The sequence below is a fragment of the Mobula hypostoma genome, chromosome 15 (genome assembly GCF_963921235.1).
Source record: "Mobula hypostoma chromosome 15, sMobHyp1.1, whole genome shotgun sequence".
Classification (NCBI taxonomy): domain Eukaryota; kingdom Metazoa; phylum Chordata; class Chondrichthyes; order Myliobatiformes; family Myliobatidae; genus Mobula; species Mobula hypostoma.
In genome coordinates, this window is record NC_086111.1 from 74,150,381 (window position 1) to 74,171,402 (window position 21,022).

At 47.7% G+C, this 21,022-nt stretch overlaps 1 protein-coding gene across 2 annotated transcripts in view; it reads right to left on the reverse strand.

Moving 5' to 3' along the window:
• LOC134357143 (transmembrane protein 43-like) overlaps positions 1–21,022 on the reverse strand; it is a 34,865-nt gene that overhangs the window by 13,686 nt on the left and 157 nt on the right. For both annotated transcript variants that reach the window (XM_063068441.1, XM_063068442.1), the window contains exons 2-6: positions 16,452–16,601; positions 14,867–15,001; positions 13,469–13,563; positions 12,325–12,374; positions 7,112–7,181 (exon numbers count right to left, since the gene is read on the reverse strand). In XM_063068441.1, coding sequence (XP_062924511.1) covers positions 7,112–7,181; positions 12,325–12,374; positions 13,469–13,563; positions 14,867–15,001; positions 16,452–16,601 — 500 coding nt within the window. The remainder of the gene's footprint in view (positions 1–7,111; positions 7,182–12,324; positions 12,375–13,468; positions 13,564–14,866; positions 15,002–16,451; positions 16,602–21,022) is intronic.

Here is a 21,022-nt window from a genome sequence, read left to right on the forward strand (position 1 = left end):
CACACACTGACTATCCATGGTCTATATCCCTCACACACTGACTGTCCATGTGTCTAACAACCTGTTCCTGCACAGATCTGTATCTTCCATGGGCGCAGTATTAGGCAATTCAACCCATCGAGTCTGCTCCGACATTCCATCATAGCTGATTTATTGTCCCTCAACTCCTTTCTCCTGCCTTCTCCCCATAACCTTTGATGCCCTGACTATTCAATAACCTATCAACGTCCATTTTAAATATACCCAATGACTTGGCCTCCATAACCGTCTGGCTCCCTGGCGTCCCCTGGCATTATTCTGTGGAATGAATTCCAAGTCATTGACATAATGTGAAGTGGGCCCAATACGTTATATTTCATCCTTTCTCTCCTTATAGCTTTTCTATAGTTGCCTTGTATTGGTTTTTAAAAGCTAACCATTTCTCATCACTAATTCTTATCCTATTTCTTATCACTATTTTTTGCTGTATTATATGCCCTGTCTTTTGCCTTTCTGCTGTCTTTAACTTCCCTTGTCAGCCACGGTTGCATCATTCTCCCTTTAGAATACTTCATCTTTAGGATGTATCTATCCTGTGCCTTCCGAATTGCTCCCAGAAACTCTAGCCGTTGCTGCTCTGCCGTTGGCCCTGCTAGTGTCCCCTTTAAATCAACTTTGGCCAGCTCTCCCCCATGCCTCTGTAATTCCCCTTACTCCATTATAATACTGACATATCTGACTTTAGCTTCTCCTTCTCAAATTGCAGGTTGAATTCTATCTTATTATGATCACTGCCTTCAAAGGGTACTCTTACCTTAAGCTCCCTATGAAATCTGGTTTATTACACAACACCCCATCCAGATTAGTTGATTCCCTAGTGGGCTCAACCACGAGTTGCTCTAATTCCCCCTTTTGAGATCCAGCAACAACTAATTTTGCCAATTGACTGCATATTGAAATTTCCCATGACTATTGTAACATTGCCCTTATAACATGCTTTTTCTATCTCCTATTGTAATTCATTGCCCACATCCTCGCTACTGTTCGGAAGCCTGTATATGACCCCTAGCAGGGTCTTTTTACCCTTGCAGTTTCTTACTACCCACAAGGATTCTACATCTTCTGATCCTATGTCACCTCTTTCTAATGATTTGATTTCATTTTTTTTTACCAACAGAGCCACCCCAACCCCTCTGCCTACCGGCCTGTCTTTTCAATAGAATGTGTGTCCTTGGACGTTAAGTTCCCAGCTATAACCTTCTTTCAGCCATGACTTAGTGATACCCACAATGTCATACCTGTCAATCTGTAACTGTACTACAGATCACCTACCGCCTATTCAAGTGTCTCACAACTTCTTGCACATTGACTCCATCGCGCCCCCCCCATTCCCTGCCTGCCCTCTCCTTTACACTTGTTTACAGTAAATGACATTAAACCATCTTGAACCTTGATAAAACTCTATCTGCCAGTTCTCTGTCCACGGTGAGTAGTCTGCCTAAAGTTACAACAGGAATATGAACCAACTGAGGAAGAGGCAAGGGAATGGCTAAAGGAACTTAACTCAGACAACTGATGTCAGATCAAGACTAGGGGTATAGATAGGGTAAATAATGCAAGCTGGCTTTTTCTACTGGCATCAGCTCCATTCACCCTCAGAGGTTATGGGTTAAGGGTAGAAGATGAAAATTTTAAGGGGAACATGAGGTGAAACTTCTTCACTCAGAGGGTCGTGAGGGTGTGGAATGAGCTGCCAGAGCAAGTGGTGCACGAGCTCAATTTCAACCTGCAAGAGAAGTTTGGATAGGTATATAGATGGGAGGAGTATGGAGAACAATGGTCGATGGGAGTAGGCAGTTTAAATGGTTCAGCACAGACTAGATGGGCTGAAGGACCTGTTTCTGTGCTGTACTTTTCTATGACTTGCAAAGTGACAAACAAGAGATCCTCCCCTCTCTTTGCCCCAGTCTCTCTCTCCCCTATCATGCCTCTCTTTGCCCTGCTCTCCCCTCCCCCCCGCTTCGAGTGCAAGTACCCTATTCCTTGAAAGTGGAACACAGGTAGATGAGGTGGCAAAGAAGGTCTGTCTGCGAGACACTGACCTTCATCTGCCGTGGCACGGAGTGTAAAAGTTGGGATATCATGGTACAGTTGCACAAAACATTGATTGAGTTTTGTGCTTTTGGTATTCAGAACTTTGCTATTTGAAATGAAGGAGGATGAGTGGTGACTTGTTAAAGGTGTACAAGATGATAAGAAGCATAAATTGAGTAGCCAGCCAGAGATTTTATTCCCCAGGGTGGAAATGGCTAATACAAGAGGGTATAATTTTAAGGTGATTGGAGAAAAGTATAGTGGTGAGGGGGTTGTCAGAGATAGTTTTTTTATATACACACAGAGAGTGATGGGTGTGTGGAACGTGCTGCCAGGGGTGGTTGTAGAGACAGTTACATTTTTAGCAAACTGATGAAGGCCGTGCCACTGTTTGGCCTATTGCTGTTCTTGTTTGTCCTGGCTCTGTTCGTGTCTCTGTGTAGACATGATGTGCAAGCCACTATTGTCTACGATCGTCAAACACTCCAGCCTCCGTCGTCGACTTATTCACTCGGGATTCCAGACAATGAGGCTTCCGCCGCTCTCTATTCTCCCAACTACCTGAAGGTATATGTGCTCGGCCCTGCGGCTACCACCGTAGGAAACGAGCTAGAAGGCGGGGTAAATGTGCAGGCGCCTCGGTTAAGCTGAGGAATCTTGCCAGCTCTCGCTCGGCACTGGTCTATCTTTTGCAGCTCGACGATGTTGGACCCAGTCGGCCACGTCACTCCATTCCTCAGCGCTCCCTCAAGACCAGGTACGCCTCTCTCCGACCAATTATCCCAGACACAGACCTGGACGCCAGACCACTTGTGAAGCCCGGAGTAGTCTTTCGTAACCTCCGCCCTCTGCTGAGGGAGCCATTGTCGGATTATACTGCTATCCCAGTCAATGTGGCTCTGATCAACGCGAGATCCTTATCCAATAAGACTTTTATTCTCAGTGACTTTTTCACTGCCCAGGGATTGGATTTCTTACTGGTGACGGAAACCTGGTTAAGCACTGGTGAGCTCGCTCCACTTGTTGAACTCTGTCCAGATGACTGTAACTTTTTTAGCGCGCCTAGACCCTCCGGACGTGGAGGGGGTCACCAAAAAGCCGCTGTGTTTAAGAAACATTTTAATTGCAGTCTACTGAACTCTGATTATTTCCCCAGCTTCGAGGTACAATTAATTAAAGTGGGCCTGGTCAATCCCCTCTTAATTGCTCTTGTGTATCGTCCACCAAAAGTACATAAAGATTTTCTCACTCAATTTGCGGACTTCCTCTCAAATACTATGCCCAACTTTGATCCAGTTCTGATTTTTGGTGACTTTAATATTCATGTTTGCTGTCCCGCTAAGCCTCTCGTAAGTGATTTTATGCACCTGCTTGAGTCTTTTAATCTTGCTTTGCTTATCACCGGACCAACTCACATGCTAGGCCATACATTCGACCTAGTCTTATCGTCTGGTTTTCCGATCTGCAATGCGGTAATAATTGATGCCTGTCTGTCGGATCATAGTGCTGTTATGTTTGATGCTTCTCTGCTTTTTTCTCCTACTAATTTTCATCTTCCTGTATGTTATTCTCGCTATATTAACTCTTCGACTGCCAATAAGTTCTCTGAGGCTCTCATAGCTGCTCCCAACACTTGTACTATTGAGGCTTCTCCCCATCTCAGCACTGAGGAACTTACTTCCTTATTTAATACCACCTGCTCTTCTATTCTGAATACTGTTGCTCCCCTTAAATTCAAAAAGCCTAAGCCTAAAGGTCTGCCTTGGCTTAATGACACCACCAGAGCCCTGAGGAGGAAGTGCAGGATATCCGAACGAAAGTGGAAGCGTGATAAGCTTCAAATTTCCTTTGAAATTCTGAGATACAATCTTCACAAATATCAGGATGCAGTTAAGGCTGCGAGAGCAAAATACTTTCCTGACCTAACTTCTAACAACTCTCATAATCCCAAGGTCTTATTCAGTACCATAAATTCTGTCATTTGTCCCGCCCCCAGTATTAGTTTGGATGTGTCCCCTGCTAAATGTGAAAAATTTTTAAAATTCTTCATTAGCAAAGTTGAAGACATTAGAATGAACATTTCCCTCCTACTCGTGACCTAACTGTCTCACTGGTCTGTTAATCTAAACTGGATTGTTCCCAACCCATCATGCTACCCTCCCTTACAAAGATTGTTTCCACCATGAAACCTGCAACCTGCCCCCTTGACATTGTCCCCACTGCCCTCCTGAAGGATGTCTTTGACGTAGCCGGTCCCAGCATCCTCTCTAAAATCAACAGCTCCCTGTCAACTGGTACTGTTCCAATCTGCTTCAAGCGTGCCGTGGTCCAGCCCCTCCTGAAAAAAAAACAACTTAGACCCTACCTTACCTAGTAACTACAGACCTATTTCTAAACTTCCATTCCTGTCTAAGGTTCTCGAAAAGGTTATTCTCAGTCAATTGCTGCCCTACTTACACCAAAACAACATCTTGGAAAGATTTCAATCAGGTTTTAAGGCTTATCATAGCACAGAGTCTACCCTGCTGAAAGTGTACAATGACCTGCTCCTCTCTACCGACTCAGGTGACTCTACCATCCTAATTCTTCTTGACCTCAGCGCAGCGTTTGATACTGTGGATCATGCCATTGTAACAGACCGTCTCCAATACGGGGTTGGTGTTGATGGCACTGTCTTGAACTGGTTTATATCCTACCTCAAAAATAGAAGCTTCTCAGTCAACATAAGCAAATTTTCCTCTTCTCCAGCTAGTCTCTCCTGCAGGGTCCCACAAGGTTCCATCCTAGGTCCCATTCTTTTCTCTATATACATGCTTCCCCTCGGCCAAATCATTCAAAAGTACGACATTTCTTTCCACTGTTATGCTGATGACACACAGCTTTATCTCCCCTTGAAACCAAACGACCAGTCAAATCTAGTCAGCCAAATGAACTGCCTTGAGGACATAAAGTGTTGGATTGTGCCTCGGTTCTACCTGTCGCCCTGGCTATGAAGGATGGGTCTGGCCCCACTCCTGCGCAACGCCCCAGTCAGCTGGTCGTTGCTGGCATACCTGTCCTACGTAGCAAAGTTCTTCCAGGAGAACGCCTTTGACCACAGGGCCATCAGGCAGTGGTCGGCACGTAGTGTCCTGCAGGCACTGCAGGAGGACGTGATGGACACAGTGGGGTGGTTCCCTGAGCAGACTGTCCAGTTCATCTGGCAAAATGTCTCATCGCCAGATCTCACCAACAGGCACCAGGACCTCGCCTGGCTGGCGGTGAGAGGGTCCCTCCCCGTCAGATCCCCCCTGTACGCCCAGAACGTCGTCTCCGCACCCCACTGCCCACGGGAGGACTGCAGTGAGGAGTCGTCTGTGACCCACCTCTTTGCACACTGTCAGTTCGCAGAGAAGGTGTGGAGGAGGATGGATGGGCTAGTGTCACGTTTCATCCCCAGCAGCTGCGTAACAGAGAACTCTCTGATCTACGGGCTGTTCCTGGGGACGCACACGGAGACCAACATCCGGTGCTGCTGGCAGATCATCAACTCAGTGAAAGACGCTCCTTGGTCGGCCCGAAACTTGATGATCTACCAGCACATGGAGATGTCCGTGGGAGAATGCTGCCGACTGGCACATTCTCGGCTGCAGGAGTACGTGCTGAGGGACGCACTGAAACTCGGTGCAGCCACCGCAAGGGGCCGGTGGGGAAGGACCACGGTTTAGAGTTCTTCACCCGCGGGAGTGGGAGGGGTCGGGTGGCGGGCAGTATACCCCTCAACAATGGTGTGGTAAGGTGAACAACTGGAGTGCCATGTGAGTGGCCAATAGTATGGATATCTAGAGACGGTAAGGGAAACGTATGTAAAGGATTGAGAGTCATTGAATGGTTTGTTGTATATAATTTTATTTTTGAATAAAGTATATTTTGAAAAAAAAATGTAAGTGTTGGATGGCACAAATCTTCCTACAGCTGAATGAAGGCAAGTCTGAAGTTGTCCTATTTGGCCCCCCTGACTCCATCAAAGTGATTACCAACAGTCCTGGTAACCTGTCCATCCTTGTCAAACCCCATGTTAAATCCCTTGGTGTGATATTTGATTCCACCTTTAAGTTTGACAAGCAAGTTAATGCAGTAGTAAAAGCCAGTTTTTTCCAGCTTCCTACTATTGCCAAAATCAAGTTGTTTCTCTCTTTCAAAGATCTCGAGAAAGTCATCCACACCCTTGTATCCTCCCGCTTGGACTACTCCAACTCCCTGTATACTGGGATTAGTCAGTCGTCCCTGTCCCGTCTGAAACTGGTCCAGAACGCCGCAGCCAGGCTCCTGACAGGTGCACGGAAGAGGGACCATATTACTCCTATCCTGGCCTCCCTCCACTGGCTGCCAGTGTGGTTCAGAATTGATTTTAAGATTCTCCTGTTTGTTTATAAAGCCCTAAATGGGCTGCCCCCCCCCCCATATCACAGACCTTCTAACCCCTTATTCTACTTTCAGGTCCCTCAGGTCGGCTGACCTGGGGCTCCTGGCTGTCCCGCGATCTAAATTTAAGTTCAGGGGTGACCACGCCTTTGCTGTTGTAGCCCCTAGACTGTGGAACAGCATTCCCCTCCCTATCAGATCTGCCCCCTCCATCGACTCTTTTAAATCCAGGCTCAAAACTTACCTTTATTCACTAGCGTTTGAATCTTCCTGATGTGGCTGATTTTTGGCTTGTGCCTAGGCCCTTGTGTTGTTTATTTTGTGTCTATAAGCTGTGTGCCTTGTTGTTTATATCTGTGTTTCTTGCATTTGTGATTTTAGCTACCTGTTATGGTTTGTACAGCACTTTGGTCAACATGGGTTGTTTTTAAATGTGCTTTATAATTAAATTTGTCTTGACTACATTAGGGCGATTGAAGAGGTTCTTCGATAGGCACATGAATGATAGAAAAATGGAGGGCAGTGTGAGAGGGAAGGGTTGGTTTAAAGGTCAGAACAACATTGTGGGCCGAAGGGCCTGTACCATGTTGAACTGTGTTCACTCAATGTACCTTTCATCGTATGGCATCCTTACCTCGGATTTTTGTGTCCAATTTCCCGATCAAAGTTCCTACTGTTGACAACCTCGGATCTCCACTCAGTACCTAAAGAACAAGACGGTCAGAAAATGGAGCCGGCAGCCATCCAGTCCCTGTTCAATAAATCATGGACATTATCCTAAACTAAACCCGTATCCCACTCCACGCTACGGGCAGGAAAAGCGCCTAGTGCCTTGGATCCCGCATGTTCCCCGATGACGCTCACCAGTCTTTACAGATGCACCAGAGAAAACATCGTATCTGGATGCATCATGGCTTGGTACGGGAACTGCTCTGCCCAAGACCACAAGAGATTGCAGAGTTGTGAACTATATTGAAAACAGCCTCCCTTCCATGGACTCTACACCTCCCACTGCCTTAGGAAAGCAGCCAACATAATCAAAGACACCAGCCCTCCCGGACATTGTCTCAAGAGACACAAAACTTAGTAAAATGCTTGTGTACATGACATTATGAGAGGCACAGGTAGCGTAGACAGCTAGAATCTTTACTCCAGGCTAGTAATACCAAACACTACGGGGTATGCTTTTAAGGTTGGGAAGGTGGGGGCAGAGGGGAATTTAAAGGCAAGGCGAGGGGCAAGTTTACTTAGAGTCATAGAAAAATACAGCGTAGAAACAGGCCCTTCAGCCCATCTAGTCTGTGACAAACCATTCAAACTGACTACTCACATCAATGTGCACCGGGACCATAGCCCTCCATATCCCTAAGGTCCATGTAGATATCCAAATTCCTCTTGAACATTGAAATCGAGCTCGCATGCACCACTTGTGCTGACAGCTCATTCCACATTCACCCTCTGAGTGAAGAAATCTCCTCTCATGTGCCTCTTAAACTTTTCACCTTTCACCCTTAACCCATGACCTCTAGCTGTCACTCCACCCAATCAGTGAAAAAAGTCTGCTTGCATTTACCCTATCTATAACCCTCATAATTTTATAAACCTGTATGGTAAAAAAAAAGTCAATAATCAAGAAATGGAAAGAATATGGCACGTCTGTAAATCTGCCTACAGTAGGCCGACTTCAAAAACTGAGTGACGGAGGAAGAAGGGGACTAGTGAGGGAGGCCACCAAGAGACCTATGACAACTCTGGAGGAGTTACAAGCTTCAGTGGCTGAGATGGGAGAGACTGTGCAGACAACATCTGTTGCCCAGGTGCTTCACTGGTCACAGCTTTATGGGAGAGTGGCAAAGAGGAAGCTCCTGTTGAAAAAACTCACAATATAACTCGGCAAGAGTTTGCCAGAAGGCACGTGGGAGACTCTGAAGTCAGCTGGAAGAAGGTTCTATGGTCTGATGAAACCAAAATTGAGCTTTTTGACCATCAGACTAAACACAATGCTTGCTGTAAGCCAAACACTGCACATCATCAAAAACACACCATCCCTACCCTGAAGCATGGTGGTGGCTGCATCATGCTGTGGGGATGCTTCACTGCAGCAGGCCCTGGAAGGCTTGTGAAGGTAGAGGGTAAAATGAATGCAGCAAAATACAGGGAAATCCTGGAGGAAAACCTGATGCACTCTGCAAGAGAACTGCAACTTGGGAGAAGGTTTGTTTTCCAGCAAGACAATGACTCCAAGCATAAAGCCAAAGCTAAACAGGAATGGTTTAAAAACAACAAAGTTAATGTTCTGGAGTGGCCAAGTCAGAGTTCAGATCTCAATCCAACTGAGAATTTGTGGCTGGATTTGAAAAGGGCTGTTCACAACTTGAGCAGTTTTGTAAAGAAGAATGGGGAAAATTTGCAGTGTCCAGATGTGCAAAGTTGATAGAGACCCATCCACGCAGACTCAAGGCTGTAATTGCTGCCAAATACTAAATACTGACTTGAAGAGGTTGAATACTTATACAATCAATTATTTTCTGTTTTATATTTGTATTAAATTGCTTTAGCATGAAAGAGTCTTTTTCTGTCGACCAGTGTCAAAAAAGCCAAATTAAATCCACTGTGGTTCAATGTTATAAAACAGTAAAACATGAAAACTTCCAAAGGGGGTGAATACTTTTTATAGGCAGTTGTGTACATACATCTATTGATGCCTCTGGACACATCTTCAGTGATGTTCCTGGAATCATTGGGTGTTTCGGGTCTTTCAACATCATACAACCTCCTCCAGGTGACCCAGCCAGGGCTGATCAGACCCCAGCTTGTGTCCAGATGGCTAGCTACTTATGACTCCATGGCTCCCCTCTTAAGCCACAGCCATCTTGAGGCCCTCTCTGCCGCATCGGTGGTACTGTGGATGGCTCTCCTCTTCCTCTCTCCCTCCATGCCCAGAATGCTGAAGGCTCTAACTGAAGAATAGGCTACAAATCTCCTACAACCAAGCTCCACTGGGAGACACCTCGCTCTCCATCCAGCCTGCTGACAGTTGCTGACCAGTCCTGCGTACTTGGAGAGCTTCCTTTCAAAGGCCTCTTCCAAGCGATCTTCCCATGGGACTGTCAGCTCCAGCAGCACCACTTGTCTAGTAGACTCAGACACTAGGACAATGTCTGGTCGCAGGGTGGTAGCTGCGATATGGTCGGGGAACTTCAGCTGCCCTTCAAGGTCCACCAACAGCTGCCAGTCCCTTGCAGAGGTCAGAATGCCTGCAGATGTTCTTTTGGCAGGTATTGGCTGCTCCCCAGCTCTGACAAAGGCAATGGTCTGCTTGGAGGGTCGGGACCGCTTCGCCCACTCAACTCCTGCGCTGACGGCTTCAGCGATGGTCTTCAGGACCTGATCATGCCTCCACCTGTACCGTCCCTCACCAAGTGCCCTTGCACAGCCGCTGAGGATGTGCTCCAGGGTTCCTCGCTTGGAGCACAGTGGGCACGCAGATGACTGCCTTGCCCCATGTGTGCAGGTTTGATGGGCTTGGAAGCACATCGTACACTGCTTGGATGAGAAATTGGATGTGGTGTGGCTCGGCTTTCCAAAGATCAGCCCAGGTCACTTTCCTCTCAACCGCATTCTCCCATCTTGTCCAAGCTCCCTGTTGCTTCATTCCCACCGCCTTGCAGGTTCTCGTCTCCTCCACTACTGCTCTCACCTCCTCCTGAACTAGACGACGCCTTTCCTTCCCTCTGGTGTCCATTTGGAAAGGACCCAAGCCCAGCTCGGCCTCGTGTGACCACTCCCACCAGCCTCCTGTGACGCAGCCTTGCCTCTGCTTCCTGTTGTCATGGCTTCTAGCTTCCTATCGACCTCTCCCTTTGTCGTTGCCTCCAGAATTTGGTTGACATCTCCATCAAACTGCTTCCACAGTGAAGTCATGTTAGTTGCAGGCCACTTGATCTGCCTCCTGTTAGACTTCATGTCAGAGGGATTAGTTTGCAACACTTGGAGGTTCCGGGCACTATGGGGTGACTCCGGGCCTGGCCCCTCATTCGTCTCACCAGGTTGGACACCTGCGCGTTGTGCTGCTCCTGCTCCCGCCAGATACTTCATCCTCACTTGGTGGATCTTCATCTTCAAGCCGCGATCGTTCTTGCAGATTTTGCCACATGCACACTGCTTCCTCATCGTCGTTTGTTCATTGCCTGGGTCTGATGCCATTGTGTCCATCCGACTGGGGTGTTCTTCCTCCCCCCCACCCGCCTCTCGGGCACCCCGGGGGTATCTTTCCCTTAGATTCATCGTAGCTTTTGTGGGGGTCCTCAATTCTCATCCGAGTGTTTGACTGGCCTACCCATTATCTTGAGTGTGGCCCTCGGTTTAATCAGCAGCCAAGGAAACGCTGCCCCATCAAGGCCCAGGTTATTCACTCACAACACTGGCACGTTTCTTCATCTTCCCAGCAAGTATGGAGAGCAGGAAGCACTGGGGTGATTAACAAAAATGGAAGTTGAATCAGGGACGTTAGGGCTGCAGAGAAAGAATGAGGGACTAAATGAAAAAGGGAAATAAGGATGAAGAAGATAGATTAGATCAGGGGTTCACAACCTTCTTTATGCCATGGACCAATACCATTAATCGAGGGGTCTATGGTCCTCAGGTTGGGAACCCCTGGATTTAGAAAAACAATTTCTTACATGCACTACAAAACATACAGTTAAATACATTGTTTGCATCAAATCAGATCAGTGAGGATTGTGCTGGGCAGCCCAGAACTCACGAACTCTAACCCTGATGTGTTTGGACCGTGAGAGGAACCAGAGCACCAGGAGGAAACCCACAGGGACACAGACAGAACAGACAAACTCCTGACAGTATAACCGCGCTCTGATCTGTAGACACCAGCCCCGGGACCGCGCTCCGATCTGTAGACACCGGCCCCGGGACCGCACTCCGATCTGTAGACACTGGCCCCGGGACCGCGTTCCGATCTGTAGACAAGGGCACAGTGACCGCGCTCTGATCTGTAGACACTGGCCCCGGGACCGCGTTCCGATCTGTAGACAAGGGCACAGTGACCGCGCTCTGATCTGTAGACACCAGCCCCGGGACCGCGCTCTGATCTGTAGACACCGGCCCCGGGACCGCACTCCGATCTGTAGACACTGGCCCCGGGACCGCGTTCCGATCTGTAGACACCAGCCCTGGGACCGCACTCCGATCTGTAGACACCAGCACAGTGACTGCGCTCTGATCTGTAGACACCGGCCCCGGGACCACGCTCTGATCTGCAGACACCAGCCCTGGGACCGCACTCTGATCTGTAGACATCGGGCCCGTGACTGCGGACACAGGCACTGCAATCATGCTCTGCTAACCGCTACATTACTGTGCAACAATTGCAGAGCGAAATCAAGGAAAATTCAAGATACCAGAAGGAAGAACTGGGAGTGGATTTTACTAGACATAGACTAGCATGATAAATTCGTTCATTGTTCTCTCCAGTACTGAGGTATAGTGGAAAACTTTGATTTGCATGCCATCCAGACAGGTTATTTCCTCACGTCAGCACAATGAGGCCGTACAGAGGGAAAAGCAATAACTGAATGCAGAATTCAGTGTTCGTTGCAGAGGAAGTGCAGTGCAGGCAGACAGTGTAACAGTGTTCTCACTAGTAATTGTCACTATCTATGTGAGATTGGTCTGGAAACACTGGGTTCACAGCTCTCCCCCAGGATGGAAATCTGCACATGACTCCAGATCTCAACAACTGCACTCTGAAATACCCACTCAGTTGGCTGTCCAGTGACCGTTTGCCTATCAGACCACAGACACATCTGTGAGAAGGAAGAGAGGACTTACTGTATGAATATCTGGTCTCGGTCTTCTTTTCACCGCCCTCTTCGTATTCCCTGCAGATGAAGTTGGAGCAATTAAACCCTTTCATCTGGAGTTCTCAGGTTTAAGGAACCCAAAATAATATTCCCCATTAGCTACAGAGTCTTAGAGCACTACAGCACAGAAAAAGGCCCTTCAGCCCATCTAGTCCGTGTCAAACTATTATTCTGCCTGGTCCCAATGACTTACACCTGGAGCACAGCCCTCCATACCCCTCCCATCATGCACTCAGCCCAATTGTTCTTAAACGTTGAAATGGAACCTACATGCACCACTGGCACTGGCAGCTCACTCCACTCTCCCACCAGCCTCTGAGTGAAGGAGTTTCCCCTCAGGTTCCCCTTAAGCATTTCACCTTTCACCCTTAACCCACGTCCTCTGATTCTAGTCTTACGCAACCTCAGTGGAAAATCTAGCTTGCATTTACCCTTTCTATACCCCTCATAATTTTGTATGCCTCTATCAAATCTCCCCTCATTACTCTACAGGCTCAGGGGCGGAGAGGCCTTTGCTGCTTTCAGCAAGGTACAGCACAAAAGCACTTTTGCCTCTGGTATTACAGGGGCAGCAGAGTGGTCTGCTGCCTCACAGAGGGGTGGAACGTTAGTGTAGTGGCCGGCGTACAGCACCAGCGACCCGGGTTCTGTCTGTAAGGAGTGTGTACATTCTCCCAGTAACTGTGTGGGTTTCCTCCGGGTGCTCCAGACTCCCCTCACGTTCCAGGGACGTACAGGTTAGGGTCAGTGAGTTGCGGACGTGCCACGTTGGTGCTGGAATATGGTGACACTTGCAGGCTGCCCCCCAGCACTTCCTCAGACTGCGCTGCTTTCTGCACTGGATGTTCTGATGTTTCCACGTACATGTGACTCATGAAGCAAATCTTTAATCTTTAAGCAGCCTGGGTTCCATCCTGACCTCCAGTGCTGTCTGTGTGGCCGGGAGGGGAGGGGGAGCTGGTGGGACATGGGGAGAATGGACCAGGTTAGATTGGTGCTTAATTCAGACTCTAAATTTAAGAGGCAAGGACACAATGAGCAGAAGGCCTGTTTGGTGCTGTACGGCACCATGTTCCCTGACACGGACAGTCTGTCCCTCCACCCTCACCAACCTCGAGTCTTCAAACTCCACCCACTGGTACATCTCCACTCGTCGTTGTAGCTTCACCACGTGCAGCGAGATGCCATAGTTTGGATCGTAAAGGGGCTGCAAAGGAAACAAACACAATAGGCATGACGAGGACATCTTCAGAAGGTCCCTCCCTGGAACAGTTTGGATCACAAAACACAAACACAAACACCACGTGGAAGATAAAGATTAGCTTTATTTGTCACCCAGAAATCAAAACATACAGTGAAATGTGTCAATGACCACAGACCGAGGATGTGCTGGGGGAAGCCTGCAAGTGTGACCACACTTCCAGTGCCAACATAGCATGCCCACCACTCACTAACCCACATAGCATGCCCACCACTCACTAACCCACATAGCATGCCCACAACTCACTAACCCACATAGCATGCCCACCACTCACTAATTCACATAGCATGCCCACCACTCACTAACCCACATAGCATGCCCACCACTCACTAATTCTGACCCACACATGTTTGGAATGTGGGAGGAAACCAGGGCAACTGGAGGAAACCCCCGCAGTCACAGGGAAAACGTACCAAGTCACAGGGACAACAGCAGCCTACATGTACAAGGAACCTGGAACAGGGTTAACAGACCTATGTGATTCTAATGGGTTTAATACTGTCTAATCCTTCATATCGAGGTAGGATAAAGGCATCCGTTAGTTTTGCGAGACCATGGATCTGCACCTGGAAAGTCTTCACTCTCCAGGGCGCAGGCCTGGGCAAGGTTGTATGGAAGACCAGCAGTTACCCATGCTGCAAGTCTCCCCTCTCCACGAGACCAATGTTGTCCAAGGGAAGGGCATTAGGACCCATACAGCTTGGCACCAGTGTCGTCGCAGAGCAATGTGTGATTAAGTGCCTTGCTCAAGGACACAACACGTTCCCCTGGCTGGGACCCGAACTCATGACCTTCAGGTCACTAGTTCAATGCCTTAACCACTTGGCCACGTGCCCACAGGGAAATATTAAAGAAGGATGAAAAATCAAAGTAGTTTTAAGGAACCGTGCAAATCTGTAACTGTTGAACTTCCATGAGGACCTGACACAGAAATGTGGTGAGGCGTCACGGGTCAGGTATGTGGGCATGCTGTGTTGGTGCTGCAAGTGACACTTGCGGGCTGCCCCCAGCACATGCTCAGACTGTTTGTTATTGATGCTAGCATGTGACAAATAAAGCTAATCTTTAATCAAGGGGCCTGAGGTCGAACAACACAATTGCTGATAACCAGTGGGATGTGATGGGTATTATACAATGTCTTCACAGTGAGGGAGCCTGGCTTTATCCTACAGACCTGAACACCGAACCCCTGTCCTTCTTTGGAATTCAAACCGTCAACCACAGAGGAACGAGTCCGCAGGCCACTCACCTGCATTGTCATAAGAGGTCCGGACAGGTGCACAAGTTTTCGGTTATTGTGTGGCATTGGACTGTAGATGTCACTCAAGGAAACGACAAGCGAAAGGCCCTCATCCAGGGACCTCTGGGTTCTGACACATCTTCCCTGCGCGGAGAGCACATTCAGTCACAACTTCCCTCGACAAAGGGTACGCTATGAGCTCAGCACAACAGAGGGACCAACGACTTGCACTTAGATTACATTTGATTCAACTTCATTGTCATTGTGCCGAGTACAGATACAAAAGCCAATGAAATGCAATTAGCATCTGACCAGAAGTGCAAAAGATAAAACAGAATAAACAGTGCTACAGCACACAAATATAAAAGTACTGAGACAGAACAATATGGGTTCGATATTGCTTCACGCTGTGATGTGAGGTTCAGCAGGGTCACAGCCTCAGGGAAGAAGCTCTTCCTGAGCCTGCTGGCGCGGGAGTGGAGGCTCCTGTAGCGCCCACCGGATGGGAGGAGAGTAAAAAGCAATCAGAGATTTCCAACCTTTTTTTACGCCATGGACCCCTACGATTAACCAAGGGGTCCGTGGACCCCAGTTTGGGAAGCCCTGACATAGAGAAAACAGGAGATTTATGAGGATTGTTGTATGAGGAAAGGTTAAACGAGCTAGAGCTTTTCTCTTTGGAGTGAAGGAGGATGAGAGGTGACTTGATGCAGGTGTATAGGATGATAAGAAGCATGGATAGAGTGAACAACCAGAGACCTTTCCCTGGGCAGAAATGGCTAAGGAAAGTGGACAGAATTTTAGAATAATTGCAGAAAAGTATAGAGGGGATAATAAAAGCAACATACATCAAAGTTGCTGGTGAACGCAGCTGGCCAGGCAGCATTTGTAGGAAGAGGTGCAGTCAACGTTTCAGGCCGAGACCCTTCGGCAGGATTGAAAAACAAGAAGGCAGAAGCCAGAATAAAAGTGGTTTCAGGAGGATATGTACAAACTGGCAGGGGATAGGTGAGAGGGAAGGTAAGTAAATGAGGGATGGACAGGGGCGATGAAGTGAGAAGCTGGCAGGGGATAGGTGAAAGAGGAAAAGGGCTGAAGAAGGAATCTGATAGGAAAGGAGGGTGGATCATGGAAGAAAGGGCAGGAGGAGGGGAATCAGATGGAAGTGATGGGCGGGTGAGGGGGAACCAGAATGGGGAATGGAAAATGAGAAGAGGGGGAGGAGAAATGATCAGAAGTTGAAGAAATTAATATGCATATCATTCAGTTGGTGGCTACATCCAATCTGAGGGTGGCCTCATTGTGGCAGGAGAGGGCAGCCATTGACAGAAATGGTCCACAAGGGTGTATTGCTCAAGATTTCCAGCATTTACAGAACCCGTTTATGATTTGCTTTTATATATGTAGCTCCTTTAGCACAGTAAACAACCAAGCCTTTCCGAAACCAGGCAACAACCACCAGAGCCGTACCTGGAGATACTTAGCCCTGGACAGAGAGTTTGGCCTGGTTTATGAACCTTCGGATTTCGGTAAGAATCGATGCCAGGCACAACAGATAAACACTTGCAGATTAAAGATTTAACTAAATCCTTACTTCGTTGGTGAAGAGGAGGTAGAAGGAGAGAATAAAAGCCACCAGTCCCATCAGCATCCCCCCAGTGGTCTCACTAAGACGATCCAGGAAGCCTGGTTTCCTGTGAGACGTGACCCTCACATGCTCATCCCTGCCGATACCCTCCGAGTGCTGCAAGGTCAGAATAACAGAAATCAAATTAGCAACCAAGAATGATCATCGCAAGCAGAAGCACTTTTGGAAAGTCCTAAATCAGTGGGAGCCATTTTCATACAATTGGGGAATTCAAATTATATCACTCCCTCCCATTCCCTTCCCACTTCTCTCCATTCCTCCCTCCCTCCTCCCACTCCTTCACCTTCCTTCTCCCAACCCACCTCTTCCACCACTCCTCCCATCCCAACCCCTCTGCTCTCACCACCCCACCTCCCTCTTTCCAACCCCTCTCCCCAACTTGCCCTCCATCCCTCCCATCCCCATTCCCACCTCTCCTTCTTCCCTCTACCTTTCTTCCTTCCCTTATATCCTCTCCATGCCCCCACTCTCCACCTCCCTCCATTCGTTTGTATGTTATGAGCCATGTCGTATAACATGGGTGATCACTGTCTTTCTATGACCATGACTGTTCTTGGCAGAGTTTTCTACATAACTGGTTTGCCATTCTACTGGGCAGTGTCTTTGCAAGATTAAACCCAGCCATTATCAATTCTCTTCAGAGATTGTCTGCCTGGTGTCAGTGGTCACATAGCCAGGGCTTGTGATATGCACCAGCTGCTCATAAGACCATCCACCCCCTGATCCCACGGTTTCACGTGACCCTGATCGAGGGCTAAGCTGGTGCGGCACCTTGCCCAAGGGTGACCTGCAGGCTAGCGGAGGGAAGGAGTGTCTTACACCTCCTTTGGTAGAGACGTATCTCCACCCCGTCACCCCCATTACTCCCACATTTTAACCATGCTACTTTAGATCAGGAAGCATATATACACACACATATACACACACACTTCCCGCATTTCAGTTTTTTCCCCCTCTTTTTTTAAAATCGTGCTGCATTGTACTGCTACCGTAAAGGTAACAAATTTCACGACATATGCTGGTGATATTAAACCTGATTCTGTCCCGTATTCAGTGACCACTTTATTAGGTACGGGAGTGGGACCCAGCGTGGTCTTCCAATTCTGTAGCCCATCCACTCCAAGGTTCGACGTGCTGTGTGTGTTCAGAGATGCTGTCCTGTACACTGCTGTTGTAACGCATAGTTATTATGGTTACTGTCGCCTTGACCCCGTCTGACCATTCTCCTCTGACCTCTCTCATAACAAGGCATTTTCGCCTACAGAACTGCCCCTCACTGGATGTTCTTTTTGTTTTTGCAGCATTCTCTGTAAACTCCTGAGAAAACCCCAGGAGATCAGCAGTTTCTGAGATACTCAAACCACCCCGTCTGGCACCAACAATCATCCCACAGTTAAAGTTACTTAGATCACATTTCTTCCCCATTCTGATGAACAACAACTGAACTCCTGACCATGTCTGCATGCTTTTATGCATTGAAATGCTGTCCCATGATTGGCTGATTAAATATTCGCATTAACCAGCAGGTGTACAGGTGTCCCTAATAAATGGCCGCTGTGTGTCCTTTGTGAAGATGTCTGCACCCCCACTAAACAATCCCCAGCTTCAGTAACAACAACCCCAGCTCAACGCTGAGCTTAGAGAGCTGCATCTGGAGGAGGAGGATGCCGAAGGGAGTGGAGATAAAGGGGAATTTAAAACGGGCAAATGCAAGCTAACAAAGGCAATCAGAATTTCCAAATACCAATATTCAGTCAAACTGGAAAACCAGTTTTCTGCAAATGACCATACTTCAGTTTGGAAAGGCCTTCAGTCTAACGAGGGCCTCCATGGGCCAAGATCAACTATGGATGCTGCGTTCCAGCTGTGATACACAAGCCAGGGCAGTACGATATAGAGCGAGCTGTTGCCGTGGAGCAGGCTTCCCCTCTCCACGCAGCTGAAGAGCCCAAAGCCACGGCAGAGATCAATACAGTTTGGCACCAGTGGTATCGAAGGAGTTGCCAGTCAGCATTGAATTCAACACCGGACTGCCGTAGGGATTCCAACTCCAGATTTTTCCTCAGGGTTTCCTCCTGAAGTCTTCCCCATGAGTGGGCATAGCCACGAGGCAGCGCATGTTTGAAATCAGAGTTTTCTTTCTCCTAGATGGGTTGGCAACCACAGCTGATGAATCACATCAGTCAATTCCCAACTACCCTGATGAACCTCTCCTCCCAAAGCAGTTAAAGGAGTTTTACTTCAAGGATCCTGTCAGTTAGACAGTCACTGATGCCTCACAATGAAGAGGAGGTGAGGAAGGTGTTCAGGAAGCAAAAACTCAAGAAGGCTGCCAGCAAGAGTCTTGGGTCCCACACCGCCAGGTTCAGGAACAATTATTACCCCTCAACCATCAGGCTACTGAACTGACATGGTAACTTCACTCTTCTCAACAGTGAACTAATTCCACAACCTACAGACTCACTTTCAAGGACTCTACAACCCATGTCACACAGTGGTGTAGTAGTTAGCGCAATGCTCTTACAACTCAGGGTGGAGGGAGTTCAGAGTTCAATTCAGATGCCCTCTGTCAGCAGTTTGTACGTTCCTTCCCATGTTCATGTGGGATTCCTCCGGGCTTTCCGATTCCTCCTACAGTCCAATGGTGTAGCGGTCAGTGGGCTAACTGGTCATTGAGTAGGTGGGGCTGCCGGGCAGCGCAGCTCAAAGGGCAGAAGGGCTGTATCTCTAAATAAATACTACAATAATAAATTTACTTTGATCCAGCTGCCTACACAACTCACAGACATTTTCATTCAGTCAGTTTCTTAAACTATGTAAGTTTCAGCATATTTCAAGAAATCTGTTATTATTCCAGTCATCAAAAAAAAACTGAAGAACACTGGACTCGAAGATGACCACCAGCAGCACTCATCAGTCGTAATGAAGAGTGAAAGGCTAGTCATGTTATTCCTCAAACCTGTAACTCCAAATTTTACAGACCCACTGCAGTTTGCCTGCAGATCCATAGCTGCTGATGTATCATTGGTCTGAACTTCACACTACAGCACCCCAACTCCCCTGGTCCCTGGTACACATGTCAGGATACCCTTTGGCAATTTCAGTTCAGCCTTCAATATCATCATCCCTGAGATTCTGCAAGCGGAACTCACCAAACTTAATGTACCAGGTCCCATTTGCAGGAGGACCACAAACTTCTTCTCTGACAGGAAAGGGAATGTGAGACGAGGTTCCTCTCCACACCCCATTCACTCAGCACTGGGACACCACAGGAATGTGTTCTCTCCCTTCTCACATTTTCTCTCGACACCAGTGTCTCCAGCGCTTCGTCAGTTAAACTGATAAAGTTTGCGGATGACAGCACTGTCATTGGACTAATGTCCACAGACGACAAATCCAAGTAGCACCAGAAAGTAAACAAGTTCATGTCCAGTGCAATTAGACCATTAGATATAGGAGCAGAATTAGGCCATCTGGCCCATCAAGTCTGCTCTGTCATTTCATCATGGCTGATCCATTTCCCTCTCATCAACAGCTCTACAGTTAGCACTGGTTCAACATTCAGCTTCCTGGTCATCATTAATTCACAGGACCTCATGTGGGAGAACCATATCTCCTTCAACAACAAAAAGGTTTGGTAGAGGATGAATTTGCGGCAGTTGGTAAAATTCCCCTTTCCCTAGAACATCCTGGTGTGATTCTACTCTGCCATCATAGTGAGCATCCTCACGTCAGCCATTACTGTTCGGTCTGGTGCAACACCCTCTCACAGTATACAAACACTACAGTGAACTGTCGGGTCAGCAGAAAAGGTCATTGTCTGCAGCCCACCCTCACTGCAGGGCTTGTATCTGCCCAGGATAAAGAAATGGGCAGGAAAAATTAATGTGGGCACCACCCACCCTGCCAATCACCGTTTCTAAAAGCTCCTGTCTGGAAAGTACTATCAGACTATTAAAACAAAAACTTCACACTATCTTGCCCCAGGCAGTTAATCTGATCAATCATTCTATTTACCCCCCCCCAATCTATTGCCCCTGTCACTGCACCACACTGTAAACACTTCAAACCATCTTTTATAATGCTGTTTACATTGTAAATACATGCTGGGATTTATGTATTTTTGCACATTTTATTCCAGATCTATACTTTAACCTTTTAACTTTATTTTTTGTTGTTTTTTTTCGTTTGCATGTCACACTCGGACCGACACACCTCAGCAAACTCCTAATCTATGTATATGGCGATTAAAACTGATACTCCACCCTGGATCTTGCAAAATGAATCGCAAGGCAGCATATGGTGACATACAATACTGCGCACGTATATAAGGCAAGGTACCTAAGGCATTTACACATTGTATATTGGTTAAAACGGAAAGGTGGTTGGGAAAAGCTTTGTATTAGCTCATTAGAAATAAGTGTTAGCAACTGGAAACCCATAATGTGCAGAACTGTGCATCTTAGTTACATATTATGTACCTAATCCATCCTCCAGTCCCTCGACGCCCCTTCACC